Source organism: Varanus komodoensis, unplaced genomic scaffold (genome assembly GCF_004798865.1).
Source record: "Varanus komodoensis strain SLA01 unplaced genomic scaffold, ASM479886v1 scaffold101, whole genome shotgun sequence".
Lineage (NCBI taxonomy): Eukaryota > Metazoa > Chordata > Lepidosauria > Squamata > Varanidae > Varanus > Varanus komodoensis.
This window is the reverse complement of record NW_025335275.1, coordinates 925,973-946,128: the sequence shown is the minus strand read 5'-3', so window position 1 is coordinate 946,128 and position 20,156 is coordinate 925,973. Positions and strand designations below refer to the sequence as shown.

The window sequence follows — 20,156 nt, the reverse complement described above, 5'->3', positions numbered from 1 at the left end:
GGCTTTAATTCCCCCAGCCCCATTTCAAAATAAATACAAGGTAGTTTGATGAGATAGATCAATCCAACTAAAGCTTTACAGTTGGTTAATCAGTAAGGGGCATTTTTAATCACTGATGACATTTTGTTGCAAATGCTCTCATGACTTCACTCTGCAGTTTCATATTGATGTTTAAAAGCATGGAGATGAACTGGACACCAGCAACAGAAGTGCCATAGATCAAGCAGAACCCCACCTCTTCATGCTGTCTTGATACCAACCCTACAGGTAGGAGCGACATCACATCCCAATGTCCCCATTCCTGTGATACACACATTGCAGAGCCAATCCAGGAGAACACCATGGTCCACAGTAACAAAAGCTACTTAGAGATCAAGAAGAATCAGTATTCAATGACACATTTGTACTTGATGGCTATCCCACCAGCCAATTCCTTAACGTTAATTTTTGTTTTTATTGAATGAAGCAACCTAGTTTTTTATTGCTGATTTTAGCATCTGGGATTTTATCTTCGGGGTGGGGTGCTTCTGGGTAAATAACTCCTAGTGTTACCGATTAGAAGGCACTGTGCAGTTATGTGAGGCTTTTCCTCTTTAGCTGCTTATTTCCAAGAAAAGTTAGACGCAATGTTACAAAATACAAGGAGGTTACGAGCGGAAGACAAGTTTGGACTGACGCACCCCAGTTCTGTGAATGGCAACAGTGAGATAAAAATCCTTATTTGAAAGTATTCCTTATGGCACGAAGCAGAGCGATGGTGCAAAAATCTTGTCTGGAAGTATCTGGGGGAACGGTATACAACTCTGCTTGACTGGCTGGTAAGAAATTTACAAGCTGCGAGAACGGGCTTCCTAAAACCCTAACCCTAATCCTTGCCCCATCTATCTCCGCACAGAAGTCAGGATAAGTAGCCCTCTTGTGCTGCTGACCAGACAAAAGACGAGCATTTCTTTTCTGACGTGAAAAGGACGTTCACACCAATGGGTGTAGACTTTTATTTAAGAAAGTGTGCTAATATTCATATAGGGGGATTTCAAAACGTGTCGTGCGGGCAGCCAATTGAGTGGAGGGGAGTGGCCAGTAATTCTTGCGGGGAAGAGGGAGCTGAATCTGGCGTCGAGGTAAGACCAGCAGGGTGAGCAAAAAGACGAGGCAGAGAGAAAATGAAGGTTGAAGGCCTGGTTGGTTAGCTCGCCTCGCTTTCCCCCTCACATACGCGCACCCCCTCCCCCTTTAACGATTGGAGCCGCCTCTGCGTGCACACGCGGAGGGAGAAGGGGAACGATCTGCGCGCCTTTCTTCTTGAGCTGGATTGGTTGGAAGAAGCGGAGGGGGTTGCTAGACAACGAGTGCGCGCAAAATAGGGCCGGCGGGGCATCTGCCGAGCCAGTCGCACCCCTCCCTTCGCTGTGTGCGCGGCGTCCGCGTCTTCCGATTATTACCTCCCTTTCGTCTGTCCTATCAGGCCATTCGGGGAGACAGGCAAGATCGGCTGTGGCAGTTTCTGTGTTGTTAGTGCTACGCGTGCTGAGGGGGACGGAGGCTGGCTCTCCGTCTCAGGAACAGCCTCGACATTGCCTCACTCTCCTCAGTCGGAGGGAGGCATGCATTAGCCGTCCCGTTGACTTACTCGTACCTCCTAGAAGGGCAAATCGCCTTTCCCTCCTCCCCCCATCAGGCTTTTGCTCGTGGTCTTGTGGCGGAGTCGAAGCGCGCGAGGAGGGCGGGGCGGATATCGCCTGGTTGTGTGTGTGTCTGTATAAGCCTTACCCTGAGGCTTTCAAATTCTCTGTAATGATCACAGGGAAATAACTGGACAGGATACGGGTGTGTGTGTGTGTGTGTTAAATAGTCCCAAATCTGGGAATCGAAGAACAATCTGAAGACCTTTCAAAGAGGTCCTCGTTGTAACTTCTGCCTCCCTCCCTCCCGGTTATATTTCTGCATCTCTGATTAACACGCTTCTCTAATCGAGAGGGAGGGTTGGATTCTCCTCCACATCTTTCTAAATCTGAAGTCCTGCTCAGGAGAAGCAGACGGAAAGATCACCCAGGTTAGTGAGTCGTTTAACAGTCATGCTGACTTGAAATCGTCTTGTCTGTTCCTCATCTGTGTTCAAGACGCGGAATGCACGTGCATATTTTATTTTAGAATTCTTTGTCCGAGTAGAGATGCACAAGCGGTTGTGGTGACGTGCTTCCCGGGGGAGAAGTATTTCTAAGTAATTTTGCGTGTGTGTTCAGTAAACGCGTTTGATAATGGACGTTATGTGCCTTTTTGGTATTTTTAAATTATCAGTTACATAGAAAAATACAGCTTTGCAGGGTATTGTCTTAACATAATTTTATTGTAATTAAATCCGCAACGTAAGCAATCTGCATGTTTGAAACAATGCTTTTTCTTGGCTAAGGCTTGCGTGTTGTTAATTTGATTTCTCTTTTTGCCCTCTGATTCAGTTTGTGATACTAGTTCCATTAAAATTGCAGTATAGAATGTATATTTTTACAAAAACTGAAGCACTTATTTTGTTTAATTAGCCATGGTGTAAGAAGTGTAGGATTGTATTTAGGACAATTGCTTTTCCCATTTGAAGGCCTCTTACACCCGCAGAAATTTAAATACAGAGCAGTCCCATACATGTCTACTCAGAAGTAACTCCCACTTTAGTGGGGCTTAGTCCCAGGTAAGTGGGCATAGAATTGCAGCCTTAGATTGGTTTCTACTATGTCTTACTGTGTGCATTTTCTCAGTTGGGCCATGAATATAGTAAACTCACCTGGATTCTTATCTGTCTTTTCCTAGATATTGGTGATGCCAACTTCAGCCTTAAGGTCCAGTTCTGAGGCAGAAGAAACACCCAAGAAGTTTTTCTTAATAGTTTGAATGCTTAGAACTTAAGATTCTTTCCCCCCCTTTTTTTTCTGTCCTCTTTCTTGGAGGGAGCAAGAATATTAGACCCCCTCACCAAATTACTTGAGACTTCTGAGCAGAAGAATACAATTCACATGAAAACTTAATTCTTTTGAAGGCTCTGTGACCAAACAACTCTTGAAGAGCCAAAGGCACTGAGAGGACTTGATTACTTCAAAGGGGGTGGTAAAGGGTGGGGGGGGGAGAGAAGGTTCCCAAAATACCAGTTTACACGGAGAGATATTCAAGTAACAGACACTGGGTTTGCTGCTTTTTCTACTCTCCACATCTGGTAAGTTGTACTATGGTTATTCCCTTAATTGTTCACTTCATTCTCTTTTGTTCCACCTCCCCTCCACCCAAAGTCTGGGCATGCCTATTGATTGTGTGGAAAAGCAAGTAGGATGACTGTGTGTGCAAAAGGCATTGATAAGCAGGTTTTTATCCCATGCATGCTTCATTTGCGATGTGTTGTATGTATTTGGTACGTATTGTAGATGCTCAAATAACTACCACCTGTAAGTTAGGTATTTCAGTAGAAAGAATGTAGACTTACTGGGTGCAGGGGATTTTTTTTTAATAGTCACATAAGGAAATAAGGAAAGAGATGCTTTACTTGACTTAGAGGAATTGTGCTAATGTTTTTAAAGGGTTGCACAAGCAGCTCTAAAAACAGTTGCATTTTTGTATATGAATAAGAAAACACAACAGGAAAGAAGTTATATGATGATTAAAGGTTGGCCAAACACAGCAGCTGAAATACTCCTTTCTTTCCAGACTGTGGCATCCTTTGCATATCTAGGGGAAATGGAGGGGGTGTGTTGACAGTAGTGATATTTTCAAAGAAGGGTGATCACCTGGCTGCAGTGGTTATTTCTATAATGGGGTGTAGAGAGAGGATGAACAGATGTTGGTTTAGACAAGGATGAGCAGAAAATAGATCTGGATTTGCTGATGTGCAACTTCCAACTGTCTACCACAAACTACAACAAAATATCTAGATGCATCCCCTCCCCAAAATTATACTGCTGAAACGCAAAGCTTGGAATAACTAGTAGTGGAGTTTGGTGTTGAAGAACTCAAAGCTCTGTTGAATTTTAGTTCACAAAATAAATTATGGGGTCTAGAATTCTGTAATTCAAAATGTATGTCTTAAACAGGTTGGTGGATCTTGGAGTTCTAATAAAAAGCCAAAATAGAATCCACAAGCCTGAAGTCTGATCACTTTTGATTTTGGCTACCTTCACTGCATTAATGCTCATTTTAAAATTAATTTCATGTTAGAATAAAAACAGCTTACATAGAGCAAGGGAACAAATGTTCAACCAAAGCGTGATTTATAGACTGTAGGAACATTTGAGTTGCGGATATTGCATTAATCTTACTGGGGTGGTTGATACGTAGTGTTTGACATTATGTGGACAAGCTAGGCTGGACCCTTAGGCACATGATTTCTTGATTATTCTCCTGATTTGCAGGGCAAACAAACCATTGTTTGCTGGTTGGAATGAAAAGGTAAACCATGCTTTGCGTCAAACTAGGAATGCAGGCAAGCAATCGCTGCGAAGGGAATGGGAATGTAGCCTGAGCATTCAGCTAGGCTGATACATATAATGCAAAGCCATGTTTTTCTATTACATCTGAACCAACTCATTGTTTGTAAATTCTTATTCAAGTCCATTCTAGTTCTATACCAATTTGAAGTTACCTTTTAGCTAAATTACTTTTATGTTCATAACTGAGCCATTTTGTCTAAAATAGAGTACATTTGAAAGTCATGATTCCAATACTGACCTTTTTGTTTCCTCTTCTCTCCCTGATCTGTATGGTGGTTGTCTGAATCAGACAATGACTTCTATTCTAAATCTTATATGAATGATTGCACCTGACTAATTTACCTTTTTCCATGGCTGATAGTTTTTGGATAAGGCTGTTTCTCATGGGATTCTAAATGAAATGCTTGGAAGCTGTTTGATTTTAAAACTCCTGAATCCTCTGTCTTGAAGAATACCTCTCACTAGAAGAAAGCAAGCATCCTAGTATAGGCAATTTTTCTTGCAAAATTAGCAGTTTTTGTTTTTTATTAAAGCTATGCCTACAGGGTTGTGTTATGCTCTGGCTTCATACCTAGAAACACAATCCTTGATCAGGGAGTTGCAAGATGCAGATTTAAAGGGTGGGGCTATGTGTATAAGGATTTGCTCAATTCTCATATTGAATTTTATGGAATAAATGCTTTGTGTTAAATTGCAGTTTGGGTTCCAGTCAAGTAAATACTAAGGGGTCAACCAGGGCAGGTTACTCCATGAGCACCTTTCTTTACATGTAGAAGGACTATAATTCTGTGAAAGAACACATGTTTTTCATACAGATTGTTGCCAAATTCATTCTCCAGCATCTCCAGTCATAATATAGATAAGGTAGCAGGTAATAGGAATGCTGTCTGGGGACTGTGGAAAACTGCTGCCAGTCAGAATTAACCTTATAGGGGAGGATGAACTGGTATAAGGCAGCCTTGTATGTTCCTTATTCATTCCAGTGGGCGAAATTTAAAAAAAAAAAAAAACCCTGCCCTTGAGAGTACAGATCCTGACATTTGGTTGGGTTTCCACCCACAGAGACCCCATTGTGAGTACACTGAGTGTCTATACACAGAGATCCTTTGAATTATTCCCACCCTGGTTGTTAAAATGATTACTCTTTTGCTAGTGGCCTACAGTTAACAGTATCAAGTAATTCAGGCTGCCATTTGGTGATAAAATACTTTTTCTTACCTTATAAAATGCAGTGGTACAGCAACCACATTAAGTTGCGGAGTAGTGTAATGTTAGATGGTTAGATTAAAATGTCTCTTCCCTTTTTTACTCTGAATGATGGTTTCCTAACAGATAACTCAGCCCATTTCTTTGTTCCCCCTTTCCTCACAGTATAAAGGAAATGAATCAATATATAATGGACATTTCCTTTAAAATTTTTTCCCCTCAGTATAATGGTTAGGTGGACAGTTGTGAATTCTAGACTGAGAGCTATCCTAAGTATTAGGCAAAGAAATAATGGAGGAATTTCTTCTAATGTTACTCTCTTTGCAGATTTTTTTTAAAACACAGTGAAGGAACTACAACTACAAATCACATGCTGTAGATCTCATACCAGGTGGTAGAAGGGCTTTTAAGTTGTCTGCAAATACAGTGGTATTTTGTGTTTCAGATAAAAAAATACAGCTTGCTGTTACATGCTCGGGCAGTTAAATCACTAAACGACTGATAAATTAAAGCAAGAGAGTTCAATGTGAAATCTGTTCATTTATGTTGCTTCCTGAAAAACCCCACACAACAAACAAATCAGTTTAGGTGATTGAAGAAATAGTTCCTGCTCTTGTTAAAAAAAACAAACAAACAGGAAAATAATGAGCCACAGAGGCCTGATCACTGTACTTTACTGTGTTTCATTAAAGCAGACAGTTTACATAGGTTTGAAATTACCAAAAAACCTAACAAACAAACAAAAGCCAGGCTTCTAGCTTCTCTTAAAATGGCCAGTTTGTTCTTACATGGACTGGATGCAAGAAACCTTCATAGAACAATACAATAAAATCCCAGAAGGGTTCCCTTGGCCTGTGGTAGCAATAAGACCTGCTGTTCAGGCATTTAGGTGCAACCATAGGATAGCTCAGAATTCCCTTTCTGAGGTTGAAAACAGCAATCTGACCATGGAAGGAGGAGTCAGAGATCTGAGCTGCCTTACTAGCCCACTTGCAGTTGATGCAGAAACTATGCTGGCTGCCCTCAGAGGTCAGAAAACCAATCTTGGAGGAGGGGGGAAAGGGACTGTTCCAGTGGATGAAGAGAGTGGAAGAGAGGAAACTGGAGATGCCCTGAGGCCTCTCCAGTTGCCTTGATGGAGGATGTGGAAGTGAAATTGCCTCCACTACTCATCTCACCAGCTGACATCAGCTCTGGAAAGCTTTGGCTGGTAAGAAGCCTCAAAGTGCAGAGACCTCCCATCAACCAGGGTGCAACCTCTAGGATCGGACTTGAAACCTATTTATTTATTTATTTATTTATGCATTTGCATTGCATTGCATTGCATTAAATTCATAGTCTGATTTTTTTTTCCTTTCAAAGGACTCAGATCAGTTTCCATAATTCTCAATGTTATTCTCTCAACAACCCTGTGAGGTAGGTTGGGCTGAGAGTATGTGACTGACCCAAAGTCACCCAGTGAGCTCCATGGCTGAGTGGGGATCAAGAACCAAATTTTGAGTCTCAGTCTCATATTCTTAACCACTGTACCATGCTGGCTCTCTTACTCTAGAAACTTAGGGTGCACATTGGAAGAAGCCAGGCTGGAGAATGCTGGGAATTGTAAGACTTTTCTTTCTAAACATGCATAGGATTGTGCCCATCGTTGCTCTCTTGAAGTGTGTGTTTGCAGTAAGGAATGACTTTTATATTTTAATTACATTCGACTTTTTCTGCACATATTTCAACTCTATACACTGAATAAAAATATGCACACCTATACACACCCTCATCTTCTTAATCCAGAGTAACTAGAACTTTTAAATTCAGAACTATCAACAGCTAATGTAAATTTGAATTTCTGCTTTACCTTTAAGATGTGCTGAAAAGTGGAGAGGGAATTGCTGTTTAGACAACTGGATTACTGTACAATAGTAATTTTTGTGTGTTCTTGAGTAGATTGCCTTAGCAATGTGATTCGCATTAGATTAAGTCTATATGTGTATTAACTTTTAGGGCTACTATTCTATACTTGTTTACCTGTAAGTTTCATTCCGCTCAATAGAACTTAATTTTGAGTGGTCATGCATAGGATTGCACTCTTAGGCACTCTTATTGTACACATATACAATAAGATACAGGTCTTACCTGCATTTGAAAGTAGCTTCATAGTATCAGAGAATTATAGAAGAATACAGTTGGAAGGGACCAGGAAGGCCATTGAGTCCAACCTGCTGCTCAGTGTAGGACTCCAGGTTAAAGCATCCTTGATAGATGGCTGTCCAACTGGCTTGAATGCCTCTGATGTGGGCAAGCCCACCATCTCCCTAGGTAATTGGTTCTATTGCCATACTGCTCTAACAGTCAGGTAATTTTTCCTGATACCCAGCCAGAATCAGACTTCCTATAACATGAGCCAGTTAGTCCATGTCCTGCACTCTGGGGTGATTCGGAAGAGGTCCTGGTCCTCTTCTGTGTAACAGTTTAATTCACAAATAACCCAAAACATGGGAATTTGAATACTGACAATCTATGAACAGTGGTGTTTTTAAGTTGTTCTGCAGCCTGAAAGCAGCTTGCATACATGGCTGACAATTCATGAAATAGCCCATGATTTGCTAGTTTTACATGTGAACAGCTACATTGATACTCGTTTCTAGCCAGAAACAAACTGTAAGAGACTTTGTGAGTGATTTTATCCTCCTTTAGTAGCTAGGCTTGAGAGAGGTAGACTGCCATTGGTTTTTGTCTTTTTTAAAAAATTCTTCTAGTAGGTTTGGTGGTATGCCAAAAATATGCATAGTTTGCACTTCTGCTGCACTTTAAGGATTTGAAAGTAAATTATATCTGTATTATCTTCCTTCAGTCATCTTTGTAAGAGAAGGAAATTTCATGATTCACTCTATATTAATCCTGTTTCTATTGTGTTGGTTTGTCTATTCATGTAGCAGGTTTATTGGATATAATGACTTGATTCTCGTGATCCAAACAAGACACCATGGCTTATGTAATGATAGTGCATGTGGGTCCAGTCACTGCCTGGGTGCAGTTTGTGCCATCTGAAACTAGGCAGCATGGCTTATTGGAGTGTTGTTTCCCCCTGAAACACACCATGCCACCTGAATTTGGATGATACCACATGTGATGCGTGGACATTGATAGAAATTACTCCCTGCACACATTGTAGAAGATTATTGTTGATCATGAGAACCAGTCCAGTTCTTTAGTACTACACTGAAGAGATGGACAGTTTGTATTTTGGTGTACAGCTCTTCTCGGTCCTCTCCATTGTCTATGCTGGCAAGGTCAGGTGGGGGTTCTGACCCTTCAGATACTTGCTTTGGCCTCAGAGGATGGACTAAAGCTGAGATTGTGGTTTAAAATATTCCTGGAATAGTCCAGTTTTGCTGTTACAGACAAACAGCAATCCAGGCAGATTCAGAGGAAAGCATGCAGGGACTAAGCCGAAATAGAGTTTAAGTGAAGTCATTCTATATAGTTAAATAGGCATATTTAACAATGTAAATGGATGAACTGAAAGAGAGGCCTACTGTTGGATCATCTACAGGGAAAATGCTGATAGTTGACATTCACATTGAGTTTGGTGGAACAGTGGCAGATCAGGTGAGGGAATGCTTTGTGCATGTGTGAGCCGAAAAGAATCTGGAAGCCTTGACCATAACTTTCTTTGTCCTTGATGTTACAAGATAGTTATGCAGGAATTTTCAGACATGTGCACACATTCAGGCAGCAAGCTCCCCTTCCTCCTCCTCCTGTGCATGTGACATACCTGCGCATATACAGACCTGGAACACACAACCAAAAGAATCTGCATGGTTTGCCATGTCATATAAATTCACACAGCGTGGCATGTTGGAGGAGGAAATAACCCTACAATAGCCTATGGGTTACTGGAATGCTTTTTCCTCCTCCAATAAGCTATTCCGCTCACGTTCACATGACACAAACGTAATAATTATGGACATCATTTCCTACTCATGAATCAATTTAAATTAGCCTCTCTGGCTTATTTTGATTGTGCAAACTGGCCCACACTGTAATGCCATCTCTCCTCTTTCTCCTCTCTCATCTAAGGTATATTGCCCTTCTTGAAAGTATTGATGTTCTTGCTTCAGTCTGCTAACTAGTGCTGAATTACTTTCTTGTAAAAAACAAGTTTCTCCCATCTTCAGTCTAACCATTGAACTTAGCACATAACCTGACTTTGAATCACTTCAAATTGATTAAAATAAGAGAATTGAAACATCACATGTATACAAATATTCAGTGAAGGAGGTATGCTAGTTCTATTTTGAGACTCTGTGCATGCACACACACACATCAACTAAGTTTCTTTCTTTAATTTTCTAGACATTCCTTTCAAAGTCCGTGGGATTAAAGATGTGTAGCTCCGTTGCTCCCAAGCTCTGGTTTTTAACAGATCGTCGTATCAGGGAAGACTACCCTCAGCAAGAAATCTTGAGGGCACTCAAAGCCAAGTGTTGTGAAGAAGACCTGGACTTCCGGGCCTTGGTGATGGATGAAGTGGTCTTAACCATTGAACAAGGAAACCTGGGTAAGAATAAAAATGTTATGGAGGGGTGACAATTAGGATGATGTGGGAATCTTCAACTTTGATAATTGTTTAAAAGCCCTTAGCCTGGCATTACAACAACCCAGTGGTCTTTTTGAGAAACTTCTGACCTGCTGCAAAAATTATGTGAGGAAGAAGATCTTGGCGAAAAATTACAGGCTACATCCTGAAGGGTACATCCTAGCAGTCCCAAACTGTGAATCCATCCGTAGTGGCACATGACATGCCATCACCCATTTTTGACACCAAACTCTTGCTCCATGTTGCATCACACAATTGTATCATGCTGCACTGCCAACAATACTGTAGTTTGGACTTCAGTTAAAAGTGTTAGTTGGATTATTGCTTTGAATCTACTTCATGGACAAAACTTTCAGTCTCTGAAGATAGTAAATTCTTTCCTGAGTTGCTATACCAGAATTAAGTGGATGTCATATGTAAATTCTTTCATCTGCGCATGTTGTTATTGCCTCCTTTTAAATGCGCACATTAGATTTTTTTTCAATTAGCCCATTGAAAAAATACTTCTCATATGTGCACATCTGAACTATCAAAAGTGGGTTTACAGCCTGCAGTGGTTTTGCAGGGAGGTTTGGAATTGGCCCTGGAAGTGTCTGGTGTTATCCATCCCTACTGTATATCTAAAGGCTTTCACATTTATCAAATACTTGTGGTGTAACTGATTTGTTCCTGGCTTGGGAAGTCATGTTTTCAAAACGGCTGCTTTGGTTTAGGTTGCTGCTTCTGGGCATGCATGTCTGTTCTTGGTACTCAACAAGAGGTGGCTAAAGGAAAAGGGATCTAATCATGCTATCAGTGATGTCATAAGAAGCATTATAAGGTCTAAACTGGAATACAAATTTAAAGGGAACATGTGGCTATTTATTGATTCTGAATTTTATTTATGTGCTAGTTTTGGTAAATAGCCCTGCTGCATCCTCTTAGGAATCAAGCTGAAGGGGATTAGCACATGATTGGCTGTAATTTTGCCCATGTGGCTCCTGAGGGTATACTCCATTGCATCTCATAAACACTCCTCTTGGTGTTATACTAATTTCTTCTGTCAGTGTGCAGCTAGCAATCCTTTATGTTCTTTGTGTAGGTTTATATGTGGGTTCTGTGCTTGTACAATTCAAGCTTCAGCACTGTTTTCGACCTGTAGACAGGGATCTTGTACTCATATTCTTCACTGCATGTGGAGAAATATTCCTCCCTCTGCAAAACTGTTGATGGGCGGGAGAAGTTTCTCAGTTATTTTCTACCACCTCAATAACAGCAACTGGTAAGTCAGCTAGTATCGGCCGTCTATTACTCCATCTATTTAAGCTAGGCCCACCGTCTTAAAGGCTAAAAAGACTCTCAGAGTGCAAAGGACTGTTGGTATTCAAGGTCTGTTCAGAGTCTAGTGATCTTTATGCCAACAATTCCCAGAACAATGCATATTACTCCACTGCAGCCCAGTAGTTCTTTGAGGAATTTACTTTCATTGCCTTGGACTCCACCACTTGTTTTCCCTATATCCAGTAAGCAGGGATGGATAGAGTTTCCTCCTATGAACAGCTGTTGGCCCATGGGAAAAGTCAGCCAGGGACTGTTGCTGGCAGTGGACAAGTCCTTATTTGTGCCACCTCATTATTTCTCTCTTCTTTGTCACTAGGAAGGTCATAGCCTTGCCTTCACTTCAGGGAAGAAGGTATTGTCTCTGAAGTTATGCTTTATAATTTAAAAGCTGTCCAAGGTCAAAGATGAAAGGCAGTACCCGAGCCAGCAAGGTATGGTGGAAGCATATCTGCATTCTCTGGCTCTGTATTTGTAGGGTGAATCGACAAGCCTCTGTAATCACCCTCCAGCTCACAGTTTCCTTTCCCAAGGGAACTGTTAAGGGGGGAAAATACGTGCTGTGCTGCACCACTTCTTGTTGTTGGGCATCCTTTTTGAAAGGAAGGCTGGGTGGAGATAAGTGCACACTGCTCATGGTGATGCTTTTGAAAGGAGCACAAAAAAACCTTTGAGCAGTGCCACTTTGCATTCCTGCTCCACCTGGTTTCACTTGAGCAGAAAGTTGAGAATGGGACTTCCTCACCCCGCTTAGGATCTGAGTGTATCTCAGTGTATCTGAGTGTTTCTGAGTGTATCTGAGTGTTTCAGGCCAGGGTCATCAAGAGGAGATTTGAGGGTGTGCATTGAACAAATTCAGACAAGTGTTCCCAGTCTTTAAACATATTTTGGAGCATGTTTCAAGACATCAGCTCCTCTTGAGATGGCATTCAAGTAACCCAAATCCATAAATCCACAGTTTTAATCTAATACACCATTAAGAAAGTAACCAGGCTTTTTACCTGGTTAGATCTCTGCAAGTATGACTGCAGAACACTGTTTCTGAGTTCAGATAGGGAAAGGAGCCATGGTGAACCATGGAAACCTTACAGCAAGCCATTACTTACTTACCTCGCTTCCCCACCTCTCAAGGCTTGCTTTCAGTGGAAAAAATGTTTGAGAGGAGAGGAATATGGGCACCACTTTCCTGAGAAGAGCTGTAGAATATTCCTGAAGCTAGTATCTGTACAACCCACATGTGAGACTTTGGAAAACACTTTATAAGCAAGCCCCCAGTTTCCTGTACTCATGAAGGAGTCAGTGTTTTATAATGTGGGTGAGCTAAATACACAAAGCAAATTGGAGGTACTGCTAATGTAAAACCCGTGTCTTGGTGGTGTGTAGAGAGAGACTAGTGAATTATATTAGTAACCTAGATAAAAATGAATGCATTCAAAGGAAATTATGCAGACAAAATATGAAAGGATCAGTATTATGTTACTTCTGTTTATGCATGTGAGCTGTGGCTAGTCAAAAGAAGCCCAAAAGAAAGGGAGCACTGTAAGGATAACAGAATAAAAATTGATATGCATGTTAAGGATACAGTTTTACATTTCAGATTTAAAACTAGCTCAGTCTGAAACAATAGCTGAGGTAAATTCCAATGCTAACTGGAAAACTAAAGAGCTGCAGGGAATGCAGCTGGCACAGAAATGGGTGGGGTAGCTAATACAATGGAAGACAAACAAAGTTCAAAGTGACCATGATAGGTTGGAGCACTGGGTTGGAAGCAACAGAATGAGATTTAGCAGGGACAAATGCCCAGTTCTCCAGCTAGGAAACAGGAAACAAATACAGTATTACAAGATGGAGGATACTTGGCTCTACTATACTGCAAGCAAGAAGAATTTTGGAATTGTCATAGAGCACAAGTTGAGTATGAGTCAACAATACGATGTGGCTACAAAAAGTTAATGCTATATTGGGCTGCAGTAATATAAGTATAGCTTCCAATTCACATGAGGTTCTGGTTTCCCTCTTTTTGGCAGTAGTTAGGTTCCATCTCAAGTTCTGTTACAGGCACCACACTTCAAGACAGATGCAGACAAACTGGAATGGTGTCAGAGGAAGGCAACAACAATGATCCATGGACTGGAAGCAAAGTCCTATGAAAACAAAGCCGTATAAGAGATCAAAAGAGCCGGGCGTGTTTAGCCTTGAAAAGAGAAGACTAGGGGAAATTTGATGACCTTTTCAAATACTTGAAAAACAGAACAGGACCAGAGTTTCTTCTTGGATCATCCCAGAGTGCTGGACATGGAGCAATAAGCTCAAGTTGCGGGAAGCCAGATTCTGGTTGGATATCAGGAAAAACTTCCTGACCGTTAGAGCAGTACAGCAATGGAACCAATTACCTACAGAGATTGTGGGCTTTCCTGCACTGGAGGTATTCAGGAGGCAGTTGGATAGCTGTCTTTCAGGGATGCTTTAACTCGCAGTCCTGCACTGAGTAGGGAATTGGACTCAATGGCTATCTTGGCACATTTCTTCTCTAATATTCTTTGATTCTGTGATGTCACTCTGAGAACTGGAGTCCAAATGAGAGATTATCCCTGCTCCAAACTATGGAAATTGTGGAGTGCTTGTCACACTGTTTAAAGGGGTATGGGGCAGCGGTGGGGGGCACGTGGCCTGGCTGGCTGTGATAAGCTACTTTGTGAATCCTGGTTTTGTGCATCATAGGCAATGGGAGTGGTTATCTACATAATCTAAAAAGTACTATTGGAAGGGACACTTATTACAGGACCTTAGACATACACATAGCTTATTGAACTCTGGGAAAGGTTTCGTGCTCAAGATGGTCTCATTAGGGAGTCGCTTTGTAAAGTTGATGTCGGGAGGGCAGTTGTAAACAGGAGGCATTTTATGGGCCGATAAGTAAAAGGTAGTGTAATGCTTGCCTGGAGCTGAACAGCTGCCCCTTTATAACTGTTAAGAGTTGTATGGCAAATTGTTACCACATAGATGAAAGCCAACAACAAATGCTTATGGCAAGGTTACTTGGACGGGGGAAGGACAGCTGGAGAAATAGAGGAATTTTATGTGACAGGCTTGTCAGATGACGAGGGATGTGTGGTTAATGAACTGATCATGGGAGTTCTGGAAGGAAGGGAATTGGAGACATTTGGGAGTTCATGTTGAATAATCGTTCGCTCTATAACTTTTCCAACACCACCTGAGCTATTGTGTTACTTTACTCTTAAATTATATTGAAATACCAAAAAATCCTAGCTTTCATTTGTAAAATTAAATTGTCATTTGTCTTCTGAAGACCTATATACTATCTATATTTTAACTATTAGAGCTCAATGAAATTTATACTTGAAAAGTTTGGTTGCTTAACTCACTGGTTTTCAACCACCAGTCTGTGGACCGGTGCTGGTCTGCGGGAGATTTCCTGCTGGTCTGCAGGGCAGCTGCATTCTGCTCACCACAGACTGGTGCAGGGGCTGGCTGTGCTCAACCACCTCTTCCTCAGTTGGCATTGCATTCACAGGGGGTGCGCTGGTGCCACCATGGGGTGGGGGTGGGCAGGGAGGGGAGAGACAGCTCAGTGGGAGCCAGCTGGGAGCCACGCTGCTCTGATTTTGTTCTTTTGTTGGCATTTTTTCGTGCTTGGTTTCTGGTTGCTTTGGAGATTCTGTCTGTCTGTCTGTCTGTCTGTCTGTCTGTCTTTCTTTCTTTCTTTCTTTCTTTCTTTCTTTCCTGTGAAAACTAATTCGCAGAATACTGTTTTATATGTATGGTGCTTTTTGTTTCTGCCTCAGTGGTCCCCAAGGTGGTTTTCCTGTTTTTACTGGTCCCCAGCTATGGAAAGGTTGAAAACCACTACTTAATTGACTGCTTGGACAAACCAATAGGACAATTGAGAAAAGGGCAAGTTGAGAGATTATTCTGGTATGTATGGAGAGAAGGCAATAGAGTGATCTATATCCTTAATGAACTTCAGTTGAGATTTTTAAATGTCAGCAGTTTATTTTTTCTAGGTTTATGACTACAACATAGTACCCCATGACCAGAGCCCATTGGTGACTACTAATTCCAGTAGCTGCTAGGTATTTATGTATTTAAAATTTATTTATTTGAAACTTTTATATACCATCCACTACCAACGTCTCTGGATGGTCTTACAATAAAACAGAGTGGAGCACAGCATCCAAATTGGTATGAGACAGATAATGGCAGGGGATTTTTTTGTACTTGTCTCTTTGTACCTAGGACCCAAGTTTGTGGGTTGCAATGACAAGAAATTGCTCTCTGATTATCTCTATCTGAGAAAGTATATTTTGTGTGCCAGGAACAGTCACTGCTGTAGCATGGCTGAGTGTGTGGGGGCAGCATTACTGTTTAGTCTGTTCTGTCCTACTTTGCTTGCAGTTTTAATACTGCCATTTTAGGTAAGGTCCATTCACCATCTCAAGTTTTCTTGGAATATGGTAATACGCAAACTGTATGGGTCTGGCCATCTTAATTAATATACTACCTTTCTGTCAAAAACAGTGCACAAGTCAGCTTTATATACTCTTATATATTGCATTATAAAAGAATAAAAGGAACAGAATTCTGTTCAGAAGTTGCTTATAATATAGAATTATGCAATTAGCAATGGAGACTAGGTGTGAATTCTTGCTGTAGTTCCTCCCATACTCTGCTCACTTAATATGGCAACTCACCTGTGTGAACTTTCTGGTGGGCATTGAGGGATCATCTGATGAATATCTTCCCAAAGTGGGGACACATACTGTTTCTTTTACATTGCCTTTCTTTGCTGAACTGGTTGTTTTTTCACTTCCTTGGAACCTGCTAGGGAAGGGATAGATTTCTCTTTCCTGAAATCAGGGTGTTTGTTTTGTTGTGTTTCTGGCTACAGCTGGTTGTCAGGAGCTTCTTTTTCTGGGAACTGTTCTGGGATATTCCTGTTGCTACCATCCTTTCCTCCTGAGGAGTCTCCTCCATTTTCTGTGACATGGCCAGAATGTGGAGAAGGGTAGGTCACTGAATTCAAAACTTGAGGCTCGGTCCTATCTCTGCAATGCAATATTCTGAGTTGAGACTGTGTAACTGGTTCATGGTTCTTCAGTAAATTTTATGGATGATCGGGAACTTCTTCCCAGGTCTCTCTGGTCTAACTACAGCATTCTATTCACTATACCAAACTGACTCTTAGGACAGGAAGCAGGGTTAGTGATAAAGCACAAGAAGAGACCTGACTGAAGCCTACTTCCATGGAATGTGTTACTATGTGAAACAGGATGTTGAGCATTTAGTCCAGGCCAGCAAAACTTCTCTGTGTGAGAGAGAGACCTTTCTCTGTGTCATTGATGTAATGGATGCATATATTTAGCTTATTTACAAACTAGCCTTAGCTGTTCATGTACTATTCTGCAAGTATCCTATCTGTGTTATGTCTCTAAGATGCTTTCCTCAAGATAGAACTTTAATCAAGGAGAAAAGTATGAGGAAAAGAATGTACCCTCAAAATTTGATAGGTTTTCCACACCCCTTCCTGGCATTATTGCTGCTCTTTTTTTCTTTTAAAAATCTAATTGCCATCTGGCTGTGTTCATACAATGTGACAAGCAAGCCTGTGTGGTTACCATGGTTCATGGCTTATTACCGTGATCTACGTGTTGAAGTAGTTTCTGTGTTATTGCGGTTTCCATCCTCCCTGCTCTGTCCTCTTGCTGTTTGCATGTATCCCATCAGCCACTCTCCCTGAAATTTAATGACAGGATGCATTCTTCATCACCTGTTCTTCTTCCTTGGTCTACACATGGAGGCTGGATGGTTGGAGCAGCTCTTGCAGTTGCTGCTCTTTCCAGGGGACTCTATGGTACTTTCATACCAGAACTATGGAAAGTATGATCCTGGGTTCAGACAACAGGACTAGCAATGATGGTATGGAGCAACCATAGAACAAACCATTGTTTCTTATCATGGTTTCTGTTATGACACTCACCATGAAGAAATACTGTGGAGAAATCAGACAAGACAACAGCCCAACAATAGTTAACATGAAAAACCATGATTTTTTTTTTTTTATTTGAAGCCTGACTCTAACTCATCCAATTAAATTATTGGGACCTAAAAATTCTTTAGCAAAGCTGGATTATCCTCTAAATTCCCAGAGCTGCACAATTAGGAATGTATATAAGAAACCTTAAAAATCCCCCATCATACTTACATTTTGACAGTGATATTGCTGACATTCAAAGCTTTAGAAGTAGTTCTGATCTAGGCAATCAAGTTTTATTTCTTTAGGTAGGAACATTATTCAAAAACTCCACACTTTTTCAAATGAAAAATCAGCTAATCTCAAGTGGGTACTGCAGCAAGAAGTTGGAGTGTGGAGTACTTTGTTACTCTCCCACTCCAAAGAGTCAGTATTCCATGACCCCTGCCAATGCTCAGCCTATATCAAGCTGCTCTTGGGGTATCCCACTCGGGTTTTTCTGAAGATTTGTTTGTTCTTCTGTAAATTTTGGAGTTCCCTTGATCTTTGCTAATATCCCTCATTTGTGTATAGAAGCTGCTGGTTTCGTTAAATAAACAATGGTACACAAATAATTGAGATTTCTATTAGTATATATGGATTTCGGTACATTTTTAAAAAAATTATGGGCTCCATTTTTATCTGCATCTGTCAAATGAAACTGAGGAACTCTGTAGAACTGATTCTTAGGACAGTATATTGGTGCTAATGCTGGGCCAAGAAAATAAAAGTGGATGCTGAGTTGATTCATTAAAGTTAATGAAGAATTTTGGCACAGAATTCAATAGAAATGAACCCATGATACTAATTCCTGGGCAATGAAATGACCTTAACCTAACATATTTCATACTTAATTATCAAGCTTAAATGAAGTTTAGAGACATTGTCTTTTCAAGCCATATAATTATTCACCTTCATGTAGTTCCTTATTGCCTTATCAGATTTTTCTAGCAAAACGTCCTCAATCATGTATCGGTACCATGCAAAACCTAATAAAATTATACCCTCCCATTCAGACTGGTCTGGTACATTTTCTTTTAACTATGCCTTTATATCAGTTATTTCATGCTTAGGCATTCAATGTGTTTAGAAGTGGGGCATTTTTTGCTAAGAGTGCTCACATGTGGAGAAAACAGTTGAGGTTTTCCTATGTCATTATGTTCTTAATTATGGGAAAAAAATTGTTTATTTGGTTCTATATTGAATCATAGCAATTAAAATGCTATTGTGGTTTTATTCTTTTAAATTAATGTTTGTGTGTGTTTTTAATACTTGTTTAGTTTTAACCCTTGTTAACCCCCTTCCCAGCACCGGAATATTTGTATTTCCCTTATTTGGTTTATATTTAAGTGGGGGCAGGTTCTGAAAACTGTTGACTTTTTAATTTTAGCAACTTGAAGAAATGTACATGATATGCTGACAGCCATTCACCTTTTTCAGAAGACTGCAGCTTTTATTTACTAAGGTTGTTTTATTGTTTTCTGTTTTACTGTTGCTTTTCGGTTCTATTGTATTCTCAAATGTATAAGTACATTCACTGCTGGTCTGGTGTTTTGTTTTATTTTGGGTGGAATTCGAAGTGCTGGTTGTTGCCAGTGTAGTGGAATGCTGTATATTCATAAAAATGATACGAGATGCAGAATTTTCGCATTGCGAGAATAATTTTTTAAAATGTAGCTGCTAGTCTTCCTAAGTTGGCATAAAAACACTGTTAAACATGTTTTCTGGTTTATAAGCCCTCCTCTGTCACAACTGGAGGCAGACGGAGGACCAAAACCTTTGCAGTATCACTTAATATGGCAGCCTTTTGAACAGCCCCAACTGCTCTGCCCCCCAGCAAATTTGACAGCACTGTAGTGCTAAATTCATTGATAAGAGGCAGGGTTATGGGTTCTGCTGCGGCCAGAGAAGAATATGGCCCCATGATCCCCAGTAATTCCCTATTCTTTGTATATCATTTTACTTGAAAATCAACAAACCTGACTTTTGACCATGGCACTAGTGACTGTGGAGATAGCTTTACTTCCACCTCATAATGCTGCCACCAGTTGCAGGGTTTAAACATTCCATTATGCTCCTTTTTTGAGCTAAAATCTGTGCAATTAATAGTTTTGAACAAAGTAAATTGAAAGACATTTGCCTGGTCTAAATGGTGGATCTCACTTCATTAGTTGATACTTTTCTGGCAATTAGTGTTATGCTCCCATGGCACCTCCTCCAAAGAAACAGAAAAAAAAACTTTTTATTCAAAATGGCATACTTTTCCTTTATTGCTTCCTTCGTTTTAAATATCTGTTGCCAGAAATAGCTACTCACTGTGGCATACCTCAATTGCTGATGTTTGTAATTTCCTTTTCCTGGATTATATTTTTAACTGACACGAGGAGTATCTTTGGAATATGTTTTAGGTTTTGTCATCTCTTGATTCACAGTGTAGATTTGACCTGACAATGAACTGACAAGTTGGACTTTTCAAAAAGCTAAGGAAGATGCTAGTTTTCACTTATTTTTAGTTTAATATTTGTGTAAACATTCATAAAAT

General features: G+C 40.6%; 1 protein-coding gene across 5 annotated transcripts in view; it reads left to right on the top strand.

The window, feature by feature from the left end:
• Window positions 1–20,156, top strand: part of RIMKLB (ribosomal modification protein rimK like family member B) — a 266,672-nt gene that overhangs the window by 159,848 nt on the left and 86,668 nt on the right. For 3 of the 5 annotated variants that reach the window (XR_006413663.1, XR_006413664.1, XM_044419318.1), the window contains exons 1-3: window positions 1,569–2,053; window positions 2,803–3,202; window positions 10,023–10,227. Coding sequence is in view for 3 of the 5 variants with exons in the window: in XM_044419318.1 (XP_044275253.1) it covers window positions 10,053–10,227 (175 nt within the window). In the remaining 2 variants the exon portion in view is untranslated. Of the gene's footprint in view, window positions 1–1,568; window positions 2,054–2,660; window positions 3,203–10,022; window positions 10,228–20,156 lie in introns of those variants that run through there. The other 2 variants (XM_044419319.1, XM_044419320.1) reach the window with 2 other exon arrangements.